This window comes from Entelurus aequoreus, linkage group LG22, assembly GCF_033978785.1.
Source record: "Entelurus aequoreus isolate RoL-2023_Sb linkage group LG22, RoL_Eaeq_v1.1, whole genome shotgun sequence".
Classification (NCBI taxonomy): domain Eukaryota; kingdom Metazoa; phylum Chordata; class Actinopteri; order Syngnathiformes; family Syngnathidae; genus Entelurus; species Entelurus aequoreus.
Window position 1 is genome coordinate 19944684 of NC_084752.1, and position 22152 is coordinate 19966835.

At 38.6% G+C, this 22152-nt stretch overlaps 2 protein-coding genes across 3 annotated transcripts in view; one reads left to right on the plus strand and one right to left on the minus strand.

Annotated features, from left to right (window-relative positions):
- Positions 1 to 22152, plus strand: part of LOC133639450 (target of Myb1 membrane trafficking protein-like) — an 862139-nt gene that overhangs the window by 712280 nt on the left and 127707 nt on the right. The window lies entirely within an intron of this gene.
- Positions 1 to 22152, minus strand: part of grk4 (G protein-coupled receptor kinase 4) — a 165163-nt gene that overhangs the window by 61528 nt on the left and 81483 nt on the right. For both annotated transcript variants that reach the window (XM_062032742.1, XM_062032743.1), the window contains 3 exons: positions 18026 to 18138; positions 3410 to 3487; positions 3202 to 3302 (listed from right to left, as the gene is read on the minus strand). In XM_062032742.1, the coding sequence (XP_061888726.1) occupies positions 3202 to 3302; positions 3410 to 3487; positions 18026 to 18138 (292 nt within the window). The remainder of the gene's footprint in view (positions 1 to 3201; positions 3303 to 3409; positions 3488 to 18025; positions 18139 to 22152) is intronic.

Consider the following 22152-nt stretch of genomic DNA (forward strand, 5'->3'; position numbering starts at 1 on the left):
CTTTAAACAGTGTCATGTGTGATGTGGGTTACATTTTAGTTGCTATTGCAACATCCAGTGGACACATTTAGAACAGCAGATTCTTTCACTAAAAAATTGCAGCTCAGTTTTATACCTAGCAAACTCATCTTGCGGGCCAGATTAAACTTGTTTGTGTGCCGTACGTTTGACGCCCGTGTCTTAGCGGTTGCAGACTGTACAGACACTAAAGTGGGAAGAGTCGAGCAGAGCTTAGTTTGGGGTCCAGCCTCTGACAGACACCATTAGGAGCAAAATTAAACAGCTACAATATGGCTATTATTGGATGAAAGAATTGTAAGAGAGGAAAATAAAAAAGGAAAGAAAAAAATCAGCAGACATGTAATACGTAAATATGGTTAATATGGCCCTGCGATGAGGTGGCGACTTGTCAAGGGTGTACCCCGCCTTCCGCCCGATTGTAGCTGAGATAGGCTCCAGCGCCCCCCGCGACCCCGAAGGGAATAAGCGGTAGAAAATGGATGGATGGATGGTTAATATGGACAAGCACACCCTTTTGTGTTCTATACGACAAAGTACTACGGAAATGCAGGAAAATGTCACATTTCGTTTGAACATGCAGTACCATTCTTTCCTTTAGACTTTCCCTGACTAACAAAGAATTATGGATCAGAATAACGGAATTCAAAGTTAAGGTTACCACAAGGAAATATAAATAGGAATGAATGACTATAAATAGGAAGGAAAGAATAATGGTGAACCAACACAAGCATAAGTTGTTCCAATATTTCATCATCATATACTTCACGCTTGTTTTTGCTCTTTTCCCTTAGTTTTCCAATTCATTCTCTTATTCCTTCTTTTTCAAAATTGAAAAGGACAATACAGTATGTTTGGGCTGGAGTGGAGGATGGACTTACAACCAGTGTTTATGTTTATGCAAATTAGGCAGTACCATGCGTGGATGGCTGGAAAGAACTATTAAGCAGAATGTGGTTTTGGAAGGTTATCCTTTTTGGGAATTCACGTTTGTCTTTACTGCACCATTTTTATATGAAATCAACTTAGTTATATGATAATTAGGCTCATAGAGTTTGATTTAAATATGACTAATGTTGATGATAGACATACTGTACTACAGCATTAGCCTTATATTTAATAGAATAGTAATAAATTGTCAATCCAGACAGTGATCCTGATCATCCCCAAAATCTGAATCGGTGGTCCCTTATCCCATTTCTGACATTTCCTGAACGTTTAATCAAAATCCGCCCAGAACTTTTGAGCTATGCTGCTAACTAAAAGAGACTACCAGTGAATATACAACATACTAATTAATCTGATCAAAATGTAATTGCCTTGTCCGTGCGTGTTTGTTTTGTTCGTCTGTTGCTTCCAGACTGACAGAAGGGTTCACTCTTTGCGGAACAAAATAAACAGAGTGAACCCTATTGTCAATCATCAATTCTCTTTTTCTCTGCGGGTGGAGGCGGGGACCGTTAGCATACAGACAGCCTTGTAACGTAAACGTTAGGTAACGTAGTAGAAATCATCTGGCTCACCCCCAAAATCGAATGACTTCTGCCTTATCCCATTTCTGACATTTCCTGAAAGTTTCATCAAAATATGCACCAAACCTTTTGAGTTATGTTCCTGACAAACAGACAAACAAACGAATGCATAACCCCCTTGCCAAGGTAATTAAAAAAGGAAGTCTGAACAATTTTCCTGATTTGTTTGGTGTCACGGTGTGTAAATAGGGGTTACGTTTTTGGCAGTGAAATTGAGCGTGACAAATGCGAAACTACGACACGTGATGAGAAACAAGTTCAGTCCTATAATCCCTGGTCTGTTTGCCCTTCCTGGCTCGCTGCGCCGGCAGCAGGAACACCTGCAGGCCTGAGTGTCTGTGTGCGTGCACGCTCCAGTGCATGTGTGTGAATACTGAGGCCACAGTTGTTTTCATGCCAGCCATCCGGATGATCTCCTTGCCCAATGAACTTTTTCCCCCCCCCTTTTCAATCACTTTTCATCTGCAAGTCTTTACACTTGTCTGCAAGTGTGAGTGTGTGTGTTTGTAAAAGTGCACGCCAGGTGCCAGCTGTCTCGTCGTCACCAGTGACAGGATGCACACATCACAGTGTGCAAACACACACAGTCAAGGAGAGAGTGGTGGCACCAGGCTGGGATGACCCAGACTTGGTATAAAGAAAGCCTCTGACAAACATGTCTTTCATTACAAGCATTGATGCGTTCTGTAAGAGGTCGTTCAGTTAGGCTCATGCTATTTAATAAAAACAAAAGTCAAGGGTACACTTATTCATGATGAAAAATTATATCTTTCTGCGATTAATTGTAAGTTAACTATGAACAACGTGATTAAATATTTTAATCGTTTGACAGCCCTAAAAAAAACATAAAATTATCATTCAGGTATAATAAATTCCCGTACAATGCTGGAAATTAAACCACAATTTTAAGCAACAGCCGGTTTACCTAATGTAATCGGAGTTATTGACTGCACACACATTACTCGCCATCAGCCTATCCCAGCTGCATGATTAGCGTATTTGAATGGGGGGCGTGGACAAGGACTGTCCAGCCACTCCAACATGTGTGCTCAATTCCACGTTGATTGGGATGTACATAAGAAATGTGCTTGGACTAATGCCTACGCACACTTTAATACATCTAATGTGTTTGTGAGTACAGCTTTTTCTGGATTTGAGCAACTGAGGAAGGAAATTAATGCAAAAGAAGGAACATCAATCCTCAACAAAACTTCTGGATCTTCTGTTTCTTTATCCTGTTAACTAGCTGCACACGCTGGAAACGAGTAGCAAGCGTGGAATAATACGTTTATTGACAGTGCAGTGTGAAAGTCAATGTGTTTACTTTGCAATTAAGTAAACGCAGTCTCAAAGAAATGTAACCTGCGGAGGCACTTTCTGACCCAACAACCACATTTCGATGTCAGGCCCCTGAGCCCCTGGGCTTTTGAAACTGCGGCCCTCTTTATGTAGTTGAATAGCGCTGGTGTAAACCGTTTTGTTTATTTGTATTGTACAGCGTACGAGTGGGAATAGCAGAGTAACATGCAAGCTATTTAATAACAAAAGTACACTTATTCATGGTGAAAAATTATATCTTTCTGCGGTTAATTTTGAGTTAACTATGAACAACAAAGAGCGTCATATGTGTGCAGAAGAAGCTGAGACTTACTTGGTGCAGTCATTGAAGAGCTCCTTACAATGACTCTGCTCAAGTCTCTCCCGGCACCCAGCGACCACGTCTTGGGGTACGTCTGGCAGATGGGCTGCCGACTTGATGGGGCAACAGAAAAAGGCGATATAAAACAATGTAAAAACGGATCCAAACAGGTATCAAAGTTACACATAAGTCAGCTGAATCAGGTATGAGTGCATCTTACCCCATTATTGAAGTAAGTGTCTAAAACATTCAGACCGCAGTCCCTCCGCTTCTCATCTGGAGCTAGCTGGTACATAGCCTGTCAAAAGAACACACAGCAGAAATCCATGTCAATACAGACATATTTACATCTAACTACATTAAAAAATAGAAGATAGGAGAGAAAAGAGACCTGAGGAGAGGTTCATAGGAAATGAGAGGGCCCTCCCTCACACTTTGTACATACATGGGTTTTAACAGGATAAATGGCATTGTTTTGATTACTTTTTTATAATAAAAGACGCTGGCAGACTTGACCTTTGTGTTTGTCAAGAAGGTTGATTGCATTGTTCCATGTAGGTGGGATACGTCCGCCGCAAGTTCAGCATATTACCCAGCACTTTAACAAAGTTGTATACATGAGTTGTTGGCAGTTTGGAGTGCATAACCAAGGGAAATTAAATTTGTAATATTATGTTCAATAACATTGCAACTATTTTCTGTTCCATCATTAAAATGTAATGTGTATTTTTTTTTTTTGGTCATTAAAAAATACAATCATGCGTGCTTACGGACTGTATCCCTGTAGACTGTATTGATCTATATTGATATATAATGTAGGAACCGGAAATATTAATAACAAAAAGAAACAACCCTTTTGTGCGAATGAATGTGAATGAGTGTAAATGGGGGAGGGAGGTTTTTTGGGTTGGTGCACTAATTGTAAGTGTATCTTGTGTTTTTTATATTGATTTAATAAAAAAAATTAAAAAAAGATTTATTTATTTATTTTTTATTTCTTGTGCGGCCCGGTACTAATCGATCCACGGACCGGTACCGGGCTGCAGCCCGGTGGTTGGGGACCACTGGTGTACATAACATGTAATGGTGGTTCTTTGGTCAAAATGTTGAATAGATTATGTTTTACAGATCATCTTCAAGCCGCTTTCTGACAGTCGCTTCAGGATGCGCCGTTTTGTGGGCGGTCTTATTTACGTGGCTCACCTTCGGCAGCGTCTTCTCCCCGTCATCTTTGTTGTAGCGGTGTAGCGCGCAAGGACGGGACTTGAAGAAGTGTCAAAAGATGGAGCTAACTGTTTTAATGACATCCAGACTTTACTTAAATCAATAACGGAGCAGCATTTCCTCATCCGTGGCTCAATAGTGCAATAACAAGGCCAGAAATGTGTCCCGTGAAAAACCGTCCGACCGGAACTCTCTAATAACTAAAGTTCCTTGGGTGAATAATGTAAACCCACTACCCGGTATGTTTTAGCGCTTTCATGGCGAGTTTACTGACAGATATAAGTAAGAACTTTACACTACTTTATATTAGAAATGGCAACAGCGGAGGATGAATGTCCCATAACAAGAAGATAGAGAAAAAGAAGCTTATCGACTGACTACAAAGGCGGACGCGCGCAAATTTTCAGGACTTATGCAGATCCCAAATACAGATCCGCAGGTACCAGAAGTTAAGAAACATTGCTTATGCATAATATTGCGAAACAAAACGCCAGATAATGTCTTACCTTATACACACACACCATAATAATACTTGTATGTTTAATGCGCCAACAATCCATCATGCGGTGCGGCTTCAAAGCTTACTAAAATATTTTGATATATTTTTGAGCGCCGTGTGTAATGTTCTATATTTTCAATGGAACATACAAAATGTTGGTGTTGTTTACTTGAGTCATATTGCAGTCTACACGTATCTCTTATGTGTGACTGCCATCTACTGGTCACACTTATAATTTCACCATGTACCAAATAAAATTGCTTCGGGGTTGGTAAACACAACCAAAATTATTCCGTACATTAGTCGCACCGGGTTATAAGCCGCACTGTCAAGTTGAGAAAATGAAAGGATTTTAAAATGCACCTTATAGTCTGAAAAATACGGTATTTAGACAATTATGACAACAAAAAAATAGCACTGATCTATAGTTTGTTAACAAAAAATAACTATCAACGCCAGTGTACAGTGTATGAAAATAAGTGTGCGTGTTTATGGTCATATGAAGAAATAAACTAGTTTTATTCTACATTGTTTATAACTACATTGAGAGGGCATAGAAATTAGCGTCTTCTTGGCCACTGTCCCGTGTAAACACAGCAACAAGTGTTATAAACTATGGTATACCTGTATATATTTCACATGGCTGTCTTTGTGTGTTTGCTTGAAAAATGACAAATATGCTCTTCTGGGTTGTCAAGTTGTGCAATTAATAGCTGAATAGTGTGGCAAGGACATCATAAAGTGCACTGTACAGGTATCTTGCTATTATATGGCCGATAAAATCGTGGCATTTATGGTGTACTACAAAAGTTTGTTATTAAGTAAGTATTTTTCGGACATTTGGACATGATGTAAGCGACCTTTAATAGTAACAGAAATTCATTACAGTATGAGTCATTTCAAAATATTTATAGTTGCGATGATTTCTCGATGGTTAGTCTGCAGACGGCGCCTCAAATTGGTTGTATTTCACCGGAGAAAATGGAGCCACGGGGTTTACAAGTTGTTTTGTTGTCTATAGCGGCAAAGGTGAAGTGCGTCCTTATGTCTTGTCTTCTCTTACTTCACAATGTACAAACCCCGTTTCCATATGAGTTGGGAAATTGTGTTAGATGTAAATATAAACGGAATACAATGATTTGCAAATCCTTTTCAACCCATATTCAGTTCAATGCACTACAAAGACAAGATATTTGATGTTCAAACTCATAAACTTTATTTTTTTTTTGCAAATAATAATTAACTTAGAATTTCATGGCTGCAACACGTGCCAAAGTAGTTGGGAAAGGGCATGTTCACCACTGTGTTACATGGCCTTTCCTTTTAACAACACTCAGTAAACGTTTGGGAACTAAGGAGACACATTTTTTAAGCTTCTCAGGTGGAATTCTTTCCCATTCTTGCTTGATGTACAGCTTAAGTTATTCAATAGTCCTGGGGTCTCCGTTGTGGTATTTTAGGCTTCATAATGCGCCACACATTTTCAATGGGAGACAGGTCTGGACTACAGGCAGGCCAGTCTAGTACCCGCACTCTTTTACTATGAAGCCACGTTGATGTAGCACAAGGCTTGGCATTGTCTTGCTGAAATAAGCAGGGGCGTCCATGGTAATGTTGCTTGGATGGCAACATATGTTGCTCCAAAACCTGTATGTACCTTTCAGCATTAATGGCGCCTTCACAGATGTGTAAGTTACCCATGTCTTGGGCACTAATACACCCCCATACCATCACAGATGCTGGCTTTTCAACTTTGCGCCTATAACAATCCGGATGGTTCTTTTCCTCTTTGGTCCGGAGGACACGACGTCCACAGTTTCCAAAAACAATTTGAAATGTGGACTCGTCAGACCACAGAACACTTTTCCACTTTGTATCAGTCCATCTTAGATGAGCTCAGGCCCAGCGAAGCCGACTGCGTTTCTGGGTGTTGTTGTTGGTGGTACTTTAATCTTTTAATTAAAAAAAAAAAAAGGTTTTTGCCTTGCATAGGAGAGTTTTAACTTGCACTTACAGATGTAGCGACCAACTGTAGTTACTGACAGTGGGTTTCTGAAGTGTTCCTGAGCCCATGTGGTGATATCCTTTACACACTGATGTCGCTTGTTAATGCAGTACAGCCTGAGGGATCGAAGGTCACGGGCTTAGCTGCTCACGTGCAGTGATTTCTTCAGATTCTCTGAACCCTTTGATGATATTACGGACCGTAGATGGTGAAATCCCTAAATTCCTTGCAATAGCTGGTTGAGAAAGGTTTTTCTTAAACAATTTGCCCACGCATTTGTTGACAAAGTGGTGACCCTCGCCCCATCCTTGTTTGTGAATGACTGAGCATTTCATGGAATCTACTTTTATACCCAATCATGGCACCCACCTGTTCCCAATTTGCCTGTTCACCTGTGGGATGTTCCAAATAAGTGTTTGATGAGCATTCCTCAACTCTATCAGTATTTATTACCACCTTTCCCAACTTCTTTGTCACGTGTTGCTGGTATCAAATTCTAAAGTTTATGATTATTTGCAAAAAAAAAAATGTTTATCAGTTTGAACATCAAATATCTTGTCTTTGTAGCATATTCAACTGAATATGGGTTGAAAATTATTTGCAAATCATTGTATTCCGTTTATATTTACATCCAACACAATTTCCCTACTCATATGGAAACAGGGTTTGTAGAAGACATTGTATTGACGTCTTGTATCGCATCTTGTTTCCCGGGTGAAAAATCAAAACAGTGTCCATTTTAAAAAAGCTAGTACTGATTAGATACCCTTTGTTCTTTTCCACCCGCCCCTCTCCCACATGCAACAGTGATTGGCTAATTTCTCCCACCCATTTACAGACAAATCACAGAGGAGAATTGTATATGTGTATGCCTGGGCCGATATCCGATAAGTCAATTAACCAAAGATAAGTGAAAATTAAGACGGTAAGTTTTCCAGTCTTGATAAATCGCCATGTGCATGCTTAAGAGCATTCATGCTTTTCTAGACCTCCACCCCAGATCCCACCTCACTCCTACCCACTTCTCTAAAGTGGGCTGGCTCAAGGTGGAGGACAGAGTTAAACAACTTGCACTGAGCCTAGTCTATAAAATCCGCTACACCTCCCTGATACCGAAGTACATGTCAAATTACTTCCTTAACGTAAATGACCGCCATAACCACAACACCAGGGGGTGCTCCACTAACCACGTTAAACCCAGATTCCGAACTAACAAAGGTCTTAACTCATTCTCTTTCTATGCCACATCAATGTGGAATGCACTCCCAACAGGTATAAAAGAAAGGGCATCTCTATCCTCCTTCAAAACCGCAATAAAAGTTCACCTCCAGGCAGCTACAACCCTAAACTAACACCCTCCCCGGATTGCTAATAATCAAATGTAAACAATCAAATGCAGATACTTTTTCTTTTTCTTATGCCTTCTGATCTCTCTCTCTCTCTCTCTCTCTCTCTCTCTATGTCCACTACTTGATGTCCATACCCCCCCCCCCACCCACCCCCCCTCCACACCCCTGATTGTAAATAATGTAAATAATTCAATGTGATTATCTTGTGTGATGACTGTATTATGATGATAGTATATATGATAGTATATATCTGTATCATGAATCAATTTAAGTGGACCCCGACTTAAACAAGTTGAAAAACTTATTCGGGTGTTACCATTTAGTGGTCAATTGTACGGAATATGTACTTCACTGTGCAACCTACTAATAAAAGTCTCAATCAATCAATCAATCAATCAATCAAAATTGGTTGCAGCAACTACGTGTTTGTGCCACAGTGGAATGAAAAGAAGAGGGTAATTTCTCTTGTCCTTCATTAAGTGTCTTTGACTCTTTGTGCGGCGAGGCGGGTCCACTTGGATCACACTGTGCAAAAAGTTAGCCCGTGCAAAACACGTAATAGCAAAAATGTACACAATGATCACAAAACCAAATTCCACCGCCCCAGTGTGGGAATAATTTAGTTTTAACCTTTGGAACAAGATGAGCCTATTAACACCGAGCACCAAGTTTGCCGAATGTGCATGAATACAACAAACCTGCACGTCCATTTGAAACACAACCACCCGACAGTCTACACTCACTTTATGTTTGGTGTACAAGGTGAGTGCAAACAAACCAGTGCAAAATGGTGTGCACTCACAGAAAGTATGGTTAACTACATTGCCAAAGACATGCTGCCATAAACCAGTAATACGGTTGAAAACTAGCGTTTCTAAAAGTGCCGCAAACGTGTGACAGATCTTTATCATGTTGTCATGTCATGATGGTGTTTACCATCCATCCATCCATTTCCTACCGCTTGTCCCTTTCGGGGTCGCGGTCGGGCACTGGAGCCTATCTTAGCTGCATTCGGGCGGAAGGCGGGGTACACCCTGGACAAGTCGCCACCTCATCACAGGGCCAACACAGATAGACAGACAGACAACATTCACACTCACATTCACACACTCGGGCCAATTTACTGTTGCCAATCAACCTATGCCCAGGTGCATGTCTTTGGAGGTGGAAGGAAGCCGGAGTACCCGGAGGGAACCCACGCAGTCACGGGGAGAACATGCAAACTCCACACAGAAAGATCCCGAGCCCAGGATTAAACCCAGGACCTTCGTATTGTGAGGCACATGCACTAGCCTCTGTCCCACCGTGCTGCCATGTTGGTGTTTCCTCACTTGGAATCTGCCAAACCTTCGATTTTTTTTTCCATATGATCTGCTTATAATTTAGTGTTTATATTGTTACTTTGCACTTTTGTTTAAAAATGTCCCAACTTGATTGTCAGTTAAGTAACGTACAACTCTACCTCTGCCTACATGTTCGATATTGAAGTGCAACTTTGTTTCTCATACTTTATTTAGCTATTTTATTTATTATTTTGTTTGTGTATATTTGAGGACCTCCAACCCTCTCAACATATTGTATTGCTTTAGGTTGTGATTTTTATTCAAGTGCAACTTTTTGCGATCAAAGTATATTTTATTGTTATTATTTGTTTGTCTTTTTTAGCTTGGAGTTTTAAAAGTTTACATTTCAATAACAATGTTAAAATATACAAGAAATACAAGTTTATTGCATTTGAAAATATATACATGCATATTATATTATCATTACATTAGTGGTTGATTTGGTCTGAAAAAATAATGCCACTAATATTGTTTATCAGCAATTATTTGTAGGTCAGTACATTGTCGAGCAAAATTTGGTATCAGTAGAAACTGAAATTAAATGGTGTCGTGTACATAAAATAATTAAAAAATGTATATTTAGTTTGTTAAATAAAATGATATGGTTTATTGCAACACACAGTGTACAAATGAACTGTCTGTCATAGGATGTTGCATGCTTAATCTGCACAGACTGCAAGAAGGAGTCCACAACTTTGCATTGACATTGCCTTTCTCGATACTGGTAGGCCTACTTTACACACAATGGTGACTCAGTTGCGAAATGAATGTACAGTATGTGAAGAAAGCACTGTTTTTGAAGAATTCTTCTGAGAATATTTTGTTCCCGACTGCACTCTGTCCAGTCTGAGTACTGAAGTGACCTGGTATGTAGGGTACTTTAGGGGTTTCCATCTTGACTTAATGGCTCACACTGCATTCTCTGTTGGTGGCTGTAATTTGCATTCCAAACAGTTGTCAAGTGTCACACAAATCAAGATGCCAATGTTTCAACAGTCTTTCAACTAGGAAAGCTAATGTGCTAATGCTTATGTCATAAATCGGTTGTAACTGTGTGAGATCATTGTTGATAACAGCCTTGAATTGGTCCAATATTTTTAAGGTGAGTGTATGTAAGTGTGTGTATGCTAGGGCTTCCAACTTACTGAAAAATAAATGAGGGGATGACTTGTTGGCAAGACCGGCCAACGCCCTAATTAACCACCTGTAGCTTCCATGTCGGACAGAAAACTGTCTATACGCAAGGGTGTCAAACCTGTTTATATTGAGGGCCACATTGCAGTTATTGCTACCCTCAGAGGGCTGCTAGTAACAATGAATATATATGAATTTTACTGTATAATCGTCTCATGATATTATAACACAATTGCCTATACATTTGAGTATTGCATTTTTTGATGTACCAATTGATTGATCACTTGCTTTGTAATTATATGTAAGTCATCTATTATTATTCTAATAGAAAAACAATATATGATAATATAGTGGGACACTTAACTTATAAGCACAATTTGTTCCACGACCAAGCTTTTAACTCAGAACAATTATAACTCAAATCAGCCGCGACCATCGAAATGAATTAATTTAATCAGTGCTTAAAAAACTAAAATTTTACATTGAACTTGTCTTTTAAATAGAAAAATTAAGTATTAAACAATAAATACTGTTTGACAATACAATAGCATATACTACAAACAACGAAAGTATATACTGTTTCCTCTACTATTTGTCTATAGCGTCAAAATGATTCTTCATTAATCACGCCAAGCAACGTTTGAAAGTTTTACAATATAACTAAAACAATTCATACTAACTAAACCCTCCCATGTGCGATGTCTGTAGGAGTGTTTTCAAGCATATTTGTACTTGCTATTGTAATATAATCAAGCTAGCATCGTTAGCATTAGCGAATGTGCTAACACGTTAACAAGTGTCTGTGTTGGCCAAAATTCCATAAAAATTTTTTTAAAATAAATAAATAAATAACAACTGTCTGTGTTAAACATTTACAAACTCTTTTGCTCCAGTGTATGTCTGCGATTTATAGTCCGGTGCGGCTAATATATGTAAAAATATTTATTTATTCTAAAATTTGGTGGGTTTGGCTTGAATACTGGAAAGTACGGTGAGTTGAATCGCCCTGCAGTACATAAACATTTTCTGTCAAACATGAAGGAATACATTGAGTAAGAAAAATTAAGTGCTTTATAGACATCATATAAAATAATATGAAGGGCCAGATCTGACCCCCCGGCTTTGAGTTTGACACCTGTGGTCTATAGTCGCTTTGGGTAAAAATTTACCTTTAGACTCAGAAGACCAGAAGTAAGGCAGATAACTCAAGCTAGCTTGCTGAGGCCTAGCGATGCCCAAGGCCAATGGATCAATGAGTTTGATAGGTGAACGATCAGCCATGCTACTGTAGCATCGATTGGCTTAGCCTAAAACAAGCTGTAGTCAATGGAATCCGTTGATATTTTATAGACTATTTTTGATTCTCACTGTAGTACAGGATTTCTATTTATAAATGTATTATTTTTTTAGAGAACAGTTGGCAACCCTAGTTTTGGCCCAATTTTCACAGATGGCGCTTTATTTCGTATTGGTACCCCTGTTGCACCGATAAAAAAACAAATATGGCTGCAGACAGGGAGTAGTACTTATCAGTACTTAAGTGTTTGGTTTGAAAACAAGCTCAGATGAAAGAAAACTGACTGCATCGTATACATTAGATGAAGTGTCCGTATTATTAATTTTAAAAATGTGCAGGTATCCCAGTACGGGCATGCCAACCTTGAAAAAAGACTAATGTGTGTTCTTTTTAAATAACTGTGATTTGCTCCTGTTTTGCTTTGCAGCATTCCTCCGGGGGCCGAGACACAATCTTGGGCCTGTGTTTGCTTGCTCCCCGGGCTGACGTGGGCTTGACCTCATGGATGAGTGCATAAAGGAAGAGGAGGGGTCTGCACTCTGACAGCCTGTCTATGTCACTAATCACCTACTTCATTGACCCAACCCCCCCACACCTAACACCCAATGTTATTGCCAAAACCAAAAAGGGACAGAGCCCTCTTCATCCTACAGGCAAGGAATATAGTCATGTTGGAACACACGAACGACCAAAGAAATTGTTTGAAAGTTGGGCTACACGATTAATCGAAATCAAAATTTTAATTAGTGAGATTACGTAAACCGCAAGAGTTTTTTTTTTCTCCGCCGTCACCGGCATTTGACTAACACAGTGTTTTTCAACCTTTTTTGAGCCAAGGCACATTTTTTGCGTTGAAAAAATCCGGAGGCACACCACCAGCAGAAATTATTAAAAAAACAAACTCAGTTGACAGTAAAAAGTCGTTGTCGCAATTGTTGGATATGACTTTAAACCAGGGGCCCCCAAACTACGGCCCGCCCGCCAGCGTCCAAAATGCGGCTGGCGGGAAGTCCCAAGTTAAGAAAAAAATAATAATAATGTTTTTTTAGTATTTTTTATTTTATTTTTAAATCTGTCCTTTTTAATCCATTTTCTACCGCTTGTTACTCTCAGTGTCTCCTAGCAGCTCAGGCCATTCATATTGTCTAAAAATACATAAATACATTTTCCCATCGCGAGCGTGCGTGCTCTTTCAGTCAATTAGTGCGCTCCGAATATATATATATATATATATATATATATATATATATATATACTACCGTTCAAAAGTTTGGGGTCACCCAAACAATTTTGTGGAATAGCCTTAATTTCTAAGAACAAGAATAGACTGTCGAGTTTCAGAAGAAAGTTCTCTTTTTCTGGCCATTTTGAGCCTTTAATTGACCCCACAAATGTGATGCTCCAGAAACTCAATCTGCTCAAAGGAAGGTCAGTTTTGTAGCTTCTGTAACGAGCTAAACTGTTTTCAGATGTGTGAACATGATTGCACAAGGGTTTTCTAATCATCAATTAGCCTTCTGAGCCAATGAGCAAACACATTGTACCATTAGAACACTGGAGTGATAGTTGCTGGAAATGGGCTTCTATACACCTATGTAGATATTGCACCAAAAAACAGACATTTGCAGCTAGAATAGTCATTTACCACATTAGCAATGTATAGAGTGTATTTCTTTAAAGTTAAGACTAGTTTAAAGTTATCTTCATTGAAAAGTACAGTGCTTTTCCTTCAAAAATAAGGACATTTCAATGTGACCCCAAACTTTTGAACGGTAGTGTATATATATATATATACACATACATACATACATACATACATACATACATACATACATACATACATACATATATATATATATATATATATATATATATATATATATATATATATATATATATATATATATATATATATATATATATATATATATATATATATATATACACATATACATATACATATATATATATATATATATATATATATATACATATAAATATATATATATATATATATATATATATATATATATATGTACCCCGCCTACCGCCCGAATGCAGCTGAGATAGGCTCCAGCACCCCCCGCGACTCTGAAAGGGACAAGCGGTAGAAAATTGATGAATGGATATATATATACATACAGCCTGGCCCCCGGCCAAATTGTTTTAACCCAATGCGGCCCTCGGGTCAAAAAGTTTGGGGACCCCTGCTTTAAACCATAACCAACCATGCATCACTATAGCTCTTGTCTCAAAGTAGGTGTACTGTCACGACCTGTCACATCACGCCGTGACTTATTTGGAGTTTTTTGCTGTTTTCCTTTGTGTAGTGTTTTAGTTGTTGTCTTGCGCTCCTATTTTGGTGGCTTTTACTCTTTTTTTGGTATTTTCCTGTTGCAGTTTCATGTCTTCCTTTGAGCGATATTACTTTGTTTTAGCAATCAAGAATATTTCAGTTGTTTTTATCCTTCTTTGTGGGCACATTGTTGATTGTCATGTCATGTTCGGATGTACATTGTGGACGCCGTCTTTGCTCCACAGTAAGTCTTTGCTGTCGTCCAGCATTCGGTCCGTTTACTTAGTAGCCAGTTCAGTTTTAGTTTCGTTCTGCATAGCCTTCCCTAAGCTTCAATGCCTTTTATTAGGGGCACTCACCTTTTGTTTATTTTTGCTTTAAGCATTAGACACCTTTTTACCTGCACCCTGCCTCCCGCTGTTTCCGACATCTACAAAGCAATTAGCTACCGGCTGCCACCTACTGATATGGAAGAGTATTACAAGGTTAATCTGCCGAGCTCTAGACAGCACCGACACTCAACAACAACACATAATTTGCAGATTATAATTACTGGTTTGCAAAAAATATTTTTAACCCAAATAGGTGAAATTAGATAATCTCCCACGGCACACCAAACTGTATCTCACGGCACACTAATGTGCCGCTGCACAGTGGTTGAAAAAAACTGGACTAACAGACATGTTGGCCCATCAGAATCGTTGAGCCTTAAGATTTTTCGTCTTTCGCTTCAAACAGGAAGAAAGATGTCTCATTCTGTGCATTGCTCTCAGCTCCTGAGCGCATGTATTTAACAGTAGAATTAACTGAATGCAGTGAACCCTCTTTGCAGGCCTCCACAATCTTTGTCTCAGTGGGGGGTAGAGCTCGGCGCCAGCTATACAAACACAGGAGGCACAGACAGACAGCCTTTCTACTTGAGACTCGCCATTGACAAGTGCTGCGAACAAAAATGTAAGTAAAAGTCCTGTTGTGGTAATTTTTCAGCTTCAAATCAGATGGGCGATATCAACACAGATGAACGAGCGAGAGTGCCATGATCACGTGACGTAGTGGCAATAAACAAAAAGACAACGTCCGACCTCTTTTTTCTAACTGGGAAAGAAACGCACTTTAAAAAGTTAAATTTCTGCTTACAGAACTGAGTCCACTTTATTTTTGGTTTGTTTATTTATTTAGAATACAGTTACCGTATTTTCCGGACCATAGGGCGCACCGGATTATAAAGTGCACTGCTGATGAATGGTCTATTTTCGATCTTTTTTCATATACCGTATTTCCTTGAATTGGCGCCGGGAATATAGTATTCGCCTGCCTAGAATTACAGCCGGGTCAAACTCGTTTCGCAAAATAATTAGCGCATGCTTGGCACTTCCGCCGGGTCAAATATGAGTCATTAAATGACTCCCGCCTCCAGGAGGTAGAGGGCGCTAGTGATCCTTCTTGCGACTACCAGTACTGCAGGAGACAGGTACTGCAGAAGAAGACAGCAAGCAGCAAGCATGCAGCAATTGTTTGCTTGCACTTTTAACATGGAGGATTACATATCTAAAATAAAACCATTTTCTAAACTGGACTTTCAATCGAAGCAGGAGGTAATAATTAAAGGAATGTCTCCAGAGACTTTTAAAATTGAAGAAAGATGAGAAAGACTGCCTTTGATCAGAAGCAGCTGCACATGGACCCATCTACAAGTAAAGGTAAGATCATAATAACGTTTTTTTTATTAAATGTGTTTTTAATGATAAGGTATGCGCCGGAGTGAGAAGAGGTTTTAAAATAATTAGAGCATGCTTGCTCATTCCGCATGGTTTTGGTAACCGCAGGAGTGAGAAGAGGTTTTAAATTAATTAGCGCCCCTGCGGCTATTCAAGGAAATACGGTACAAGGCACACCAGATTATAGGGCGCATCAATCATATTATCTTTTTCTTTTCTAAATTGAAAACACTTCCTTGTGGTCTACATAACATGTAATGTTGGTTCTTTGGTCAAAATGTTGCATAGATTATGTTTTACAGATAATCTTCAAGCCGCTTTCTGACAGTCACTTCAGGATGTGCCGTTTTGTGGGCGGTCTTAATTACGTGGCTCACCTTCGGCAGCGTCTTCTCCCCGACATCTTAGTTGTAGCGGTGTAGCGTGCAAGGACGGGAGTGGAAGAAGTGTCAAAAGATGGAGCTAACTGTTTTAATGACATTCAGACTTTAATTAAATCAATAACGGAGCAGCATCTCCTCATCCGGAAACAACAACAAGCCCAGAAATGTGTCCCGTGAAAAACCATCCGACCGGAACTCTCTAATAACTAAAGTTCCTTGAGTGATTAATGTAAACTCACTACACCGGTATGTTTTAGCGCTTTCACAGATATAAGTAAGAAATTTACACTAATTTATATTAGAAATGGCAATAGCGGAGGATGAATGTCCCATAACAAGAAGTTAGAGAAAAGGTAAAAGCTTATCGACTACGGCGTCCCACGGACTGCAAAGGCGGACGGGCGCAATTTTTCAGGATTTATGCAGATCCCAAATACAGATCAGCCGGTACCAGAAGGTAAGAAAAGTTGCTTTTGCATAATATTGCGAAACAAATAGCCAGGTAATATTTATTACCTTATACACACCATAATAATACTCATATGTTTAGTGCGCCGACAATCTATCAAGCGGTGCGGCTTCATCGCATACCAAAGTCGTACTAAAACATTTTGATAGATTTATGAGCACCGTGTGTAATGTTCTATATTTTCAATGGAACATATAAACTCTTGGTGTTGTTTACTTGAGTCACATTGCCATAATAGTGCAGTCTACACATATCTCTTATGTTTGACTGCCATCTACTGGTCACACTTATCTTTACACCATGTACCAAATAAAATTGCTTCGACGTCAGTAAGAAAAAACAGAATTATTCCGTGCATTAGGCGCACCGGCTTATAAGGCGCACTGTCGAGTTTTGAAGGAAAAAAAGGATTTTAAGTGCGCCTTAAAGTCCGAAAAATACGGTATTTACTTTACAATTACAGTGCAATGGTAAACAATTCTACAGCACTGAGAAATACAAGTTTATATCCTTTTAAATGGTTACTTGCATTTTTATTGTATATTATGATTAAATTCCATTATCAATCAATGTCAATCAATGTTTATTTATACAGCCCTAAATCACAAGTGTCTCAAAGGGCTGCACAAGCAACAACGACATCCTCGGTACAGAGCCCACATAAGGGCAAGGAAAACTCAACCCTGTGGGACGTCGATGTGAATGACTATGAGAAACCTTGAAGAGGACCGCCTATGTGGGTATCCCCCCCCCATTATAAACACTGTATAGTTTTTAAAGGTCATTTCTTCAGTGTAAGAGTATGACGTACACAAAAGCGATGTAGACAAAAGCTCTGAGTCTGTCTGCATTAAGACAAATATTTTTTTAAGTACATTTTTGCATATTGTTTTAATGTGGGGCACCTTAAGACAAGAATATGTTGATTGACAGTCTAAAGGTAACATGTCTTCCTTCACTAATTATTTTTGCAGTTTTGTGCATTTTTATGTGAAAAATATAAAAATCCCAAATTGCAATCACAATTTTGAAGAGAAAAAGCGCAATTAGGTTTTTCCTCAATATCGTGCAGCCCTATGTGAAAGGAAAACAGGAAAAGGAGCATGTACAAAAACTTACCACAGCGTCCATGAACTCGATGCAGCGCTTCAGCTCTGGCCTAGTGTCACAGTACTGACGAAATAGAAGTCGACCAATGGGCTGCTTCTCGCACAGACTGGTATAGTCTCTCTCTAAAAGAAGGAGAGATGACAAGGAAAAAGATGAGTACACAGGGAGAATTGAACATCAACATTATGCACAAACAGCTTCAGTTTGTGCATAATGTCCAAATGAAAATGCAAAATTCAAATAAAGCAAAAGTCACAGTTGTGCTTTGGTTAAATGAAGACTAACGTAATAAACCCACATTTGCAGGAGAATGCTCTGAGCACGTAACACACATATGCAGTAGATCAGTAAGATTGTTACAAAATCAAAGTTTAAAAGAGCGTATGTTTGCACTGCTAAAATCTTTTAGTCTTTGGTTGTTTTTGCGGAAAAAAAAAAAAAAATCCTAATCTGTTTATTGAAACCACTAATGCAGGGGTGTCAAACGTACGGCCCGAGGGCCGGATAAGGCCCGCAAACAGGTTTTACCCGGCCCGCGGGGTGAGTTTGCTAAGTATAAAAATTAACCTGAAATGTTTGAATGAAAGAAACAGCTGTTGTAAATGTGTCTACTGGATGTCGCAATAGCAATTATTTGCATCTTTGTAGATCAGTGGTGTCAAAATCAAGGCCCACGGGCCAGATCCAGCCCGAGGGCCTTGAATTAATTATCTATGATATTTGATGATATTTGATTAGTATTAGAACCGGCCCGCAGGCCCCAACCGCCTGCTGCTGATTTGCACGCACCAATACTCCATCAGTATTGGCGCTAGGAATTTTCAAAATGGGATCCCAGGGACCCCATCAAGTCATAAAAATGGGGTTCCACAGTAAATTTTTGGGGTCCCACTTCTTTGTAAGCGTTTTGAAAACAAATGATAAATGTAGGCATTATCCTGTTATATCTCACATTATATATTGTGTTTTGGAAAAAGGCTGTCATAAACGTTAATTAATTTAAAAAATAATACAAAAGAAAACATATGTTGATGCATATGTAAATGTATTCAGTTATAAACATTCATTCACTTTCTTCTTTCCTTCATGGATCTAAACTTTATCGCTGCCGGTATTTTTTTCCTATATTTTTATTGTAATATTTTCAGAATGTGTTTGTTCTATTTTTGGACAAACTAAGACAAAGAAAACAATCTGAAGTTGTCTTTATTTTTTGTTTTAATGCCATGCTTTTGATAGTCCGGCCCATGCGTGCACAGATTTTCCTCCATGCGGCCCCTGAGCTAAAATGAGTTTGACACCCTTGCACTAATGGTAACATTCTGTATGTTCGCCAGTGCTGGTGTTTTTTTTTATATATTTTGGTCTAAAAAATATGATCTATATATATTGATATATAATGTATATATTGTGTTTTTTATGTTGATTTAATTTTAAAAAAAAATAAAAAATTTTTAAAATATTTATATATATTTTTTTTTAAAATTAAATCTGGACAACAGAAACATTCGCATAATGACACTTATTTCTGCGCACCAGGCTGAGGATCACATCACAAGCGTATTCTTGCGTCTGGAATGACACAATGACAAATGCACAATTCAAGACGTTTTTTCATGTAGAAGATATATTTTAGTAATATATTTAATATATAAATGCCAGCAGACACCAAAACGCATCAATTAAATAATTTGTAATCAGCCCTTTAAGTCATCCAGCTGCTATAAAATCATAAAAGGAAGTTCCTGAATAGACTATATGTCCAGTATTTTTATTTCTGTCCGTCCAAAATGTTGAGACACACACGTAGGAGAGAGGAATCTCATCTGACCATCGTCTGTCTTTGCGGTGCGAGCACTGATCCTGCAGCCGTGTGTGGAACTGTCAGTTTGTACGTCCTTCTGACACGCTTTGATTGATTGATTGAAACTTTTATTAGTAGATTGCACAGTATCCACATATTCCGTACAATTGACCACTAAATGGTAACACCCGAATAAGTTTTTCAACGTGTTTAAGTCGGGGTCCAAGTTAATCAATTCATGGTAAAAATTTGCGCACTAAATAAAATGCAAAAAAATGCTCGCAAAACGGTGATGAGTGTTGATAAATCACATCGTGTGTGCTGAATAATTATATTTGCATTTTCTCCTCCCAGTATTGTGGGCGTCTGGATGATCAGCATATATTTTGTTTATTAATGAAGACAGACACAAAATTGATTACACGCCTTATTGTGATTACTTAACAGACGTACCACTTTGCACACATTTAGTAGATCAGCTTAGCATGTGCTATCAGGTTTGCACGTGTTTCCCAGTAGCATGGCAATAGTGTCGCTCTTTTTTGAACCAGTAGTGATTCCTGTAGCTTAGCTATTTTTAGACCCATGTAATGAGGTAGTGTCCTTCAAACGCTACAAAGAGAGCAAATGGACTGCAAATCCAGGAGGGAAAAAACACAACAATACAGAGAAAATACAATGACCTGGATTAATGAGAACATCCATAGATACGAAGAACATCCATGATGATTGGCTGGTTTACGTATGATGAGTCACGATTGGCTATGGTTAGGGCAAAACATTAGCAAATCGTGAGTCATATGACACACGTGATGCAGTGTTTACCGAAAAACATGCATATTCTGTGCAATCAAAGTCAACATTTTCTCAAAATAATTATTGCGCAGCGAAGATTAAGAAGGAAAAGAACAAGCATTTTGGCCTTTTGCAGTTTGTGGGACATTTGCTACGACGTTTGCGCTGAAGAGCGTTTTGGCGAGCAGTCTGAGACTATAATATTTTATTTTCCCCTGTTTTCTGCCTATTTGTCAACACACTGGTATGAAAGATGACAGTAGCGGCTTGAAGGAGAGAAAGGCTTGCAGGAGCTGTAACCAGAAATAGATGCTAGTTTTGTTGCTAGTCATTTTTAATAAAGAAAGAGTGTCTAATCCCCAGAGAAAAAATATAAACTAAGTACATTGTACAAAAAGCATAAAAAGAAAAACTATATATATATATATATATATATATATATATATATATATATATATATATATATATATATATATATATATATATATATATATATATATATATATATATATATATATATATATATATATTAGGGCTTCAACAACTAATCGATTAAATCGATTATAAAAATAGCTGGCGATTAATTTAGTCATCGATTCGTTGGATCTTTGCTATGCGCATGCGCTGAGGCTACGTTTTTTTTTTATTTTTTTTTTAAATAAACCTTTATTTATAAACTGCAACATTTACAAACAGCTGAGAAACAATGATCAAAATAAGTACAAAAACAGTACAAAACAGCGACAGGGCGGCGCTGAGGCTACGTCTCATGAGGTGCCAGTAAGCCAGCCAATTATGTGTCATGTGCAGCTCACGTGACGACGCCGTCTCCTTTGCCTAAACATTCGAAAAACGGCGGAGGAAAACAGTTCAGCGGAGAAACATCTTGAGGTTATTGCTTCAAAGTTTCCTGCAAAATGGCACGGAAGTACAACCGTGCTTCTGGAGCACCTGAAGAGGAATCATGTTGGAGCCATGGATGAAGGTTAGAACTCACGGTACGTAACTTTTTAAGTCCATAGTCCGGGCACATTGATCTGTTGTGTCCGTCTTTGTGTGTTTTTAATATTTTGTTAACGAGGAGATTTTTTTAAGGAAGCGAAGCAGCAACTGTTGTGTATTAACTTTCAGAGTGTTAGGAACTTCTCGGAGAGTGCATTTTCTGTGTTGTTTTGAGTCGCAACAGGCATTCATGAGTTCAACTTTTTTGTGAGTAACGTTAACGTTATCCCTTTGTTGCAACGCGGGGCTGACAATGTGTATCCGGCACATTTGACACCGTTTTGAGAGAGAAAACGCACGGTTACCAATTTCGAAATAAACGTAACGGACAGAAATATCTCAGGTTGGTTTCATAATGGATCGATGTAGCCGGGCCCGATAAAGCTATATAAATATGTTTAGATTTGAGTGACGCTTTAGTCTAGCTAAACGTTATGAAGGTGCTGGAATATCATGCTATTATTCAGAGGCAGCCTAAAATTAATCATTTATTATTCACAACAGAAACGTGTACAATATCTGATTCAGTTCTGAT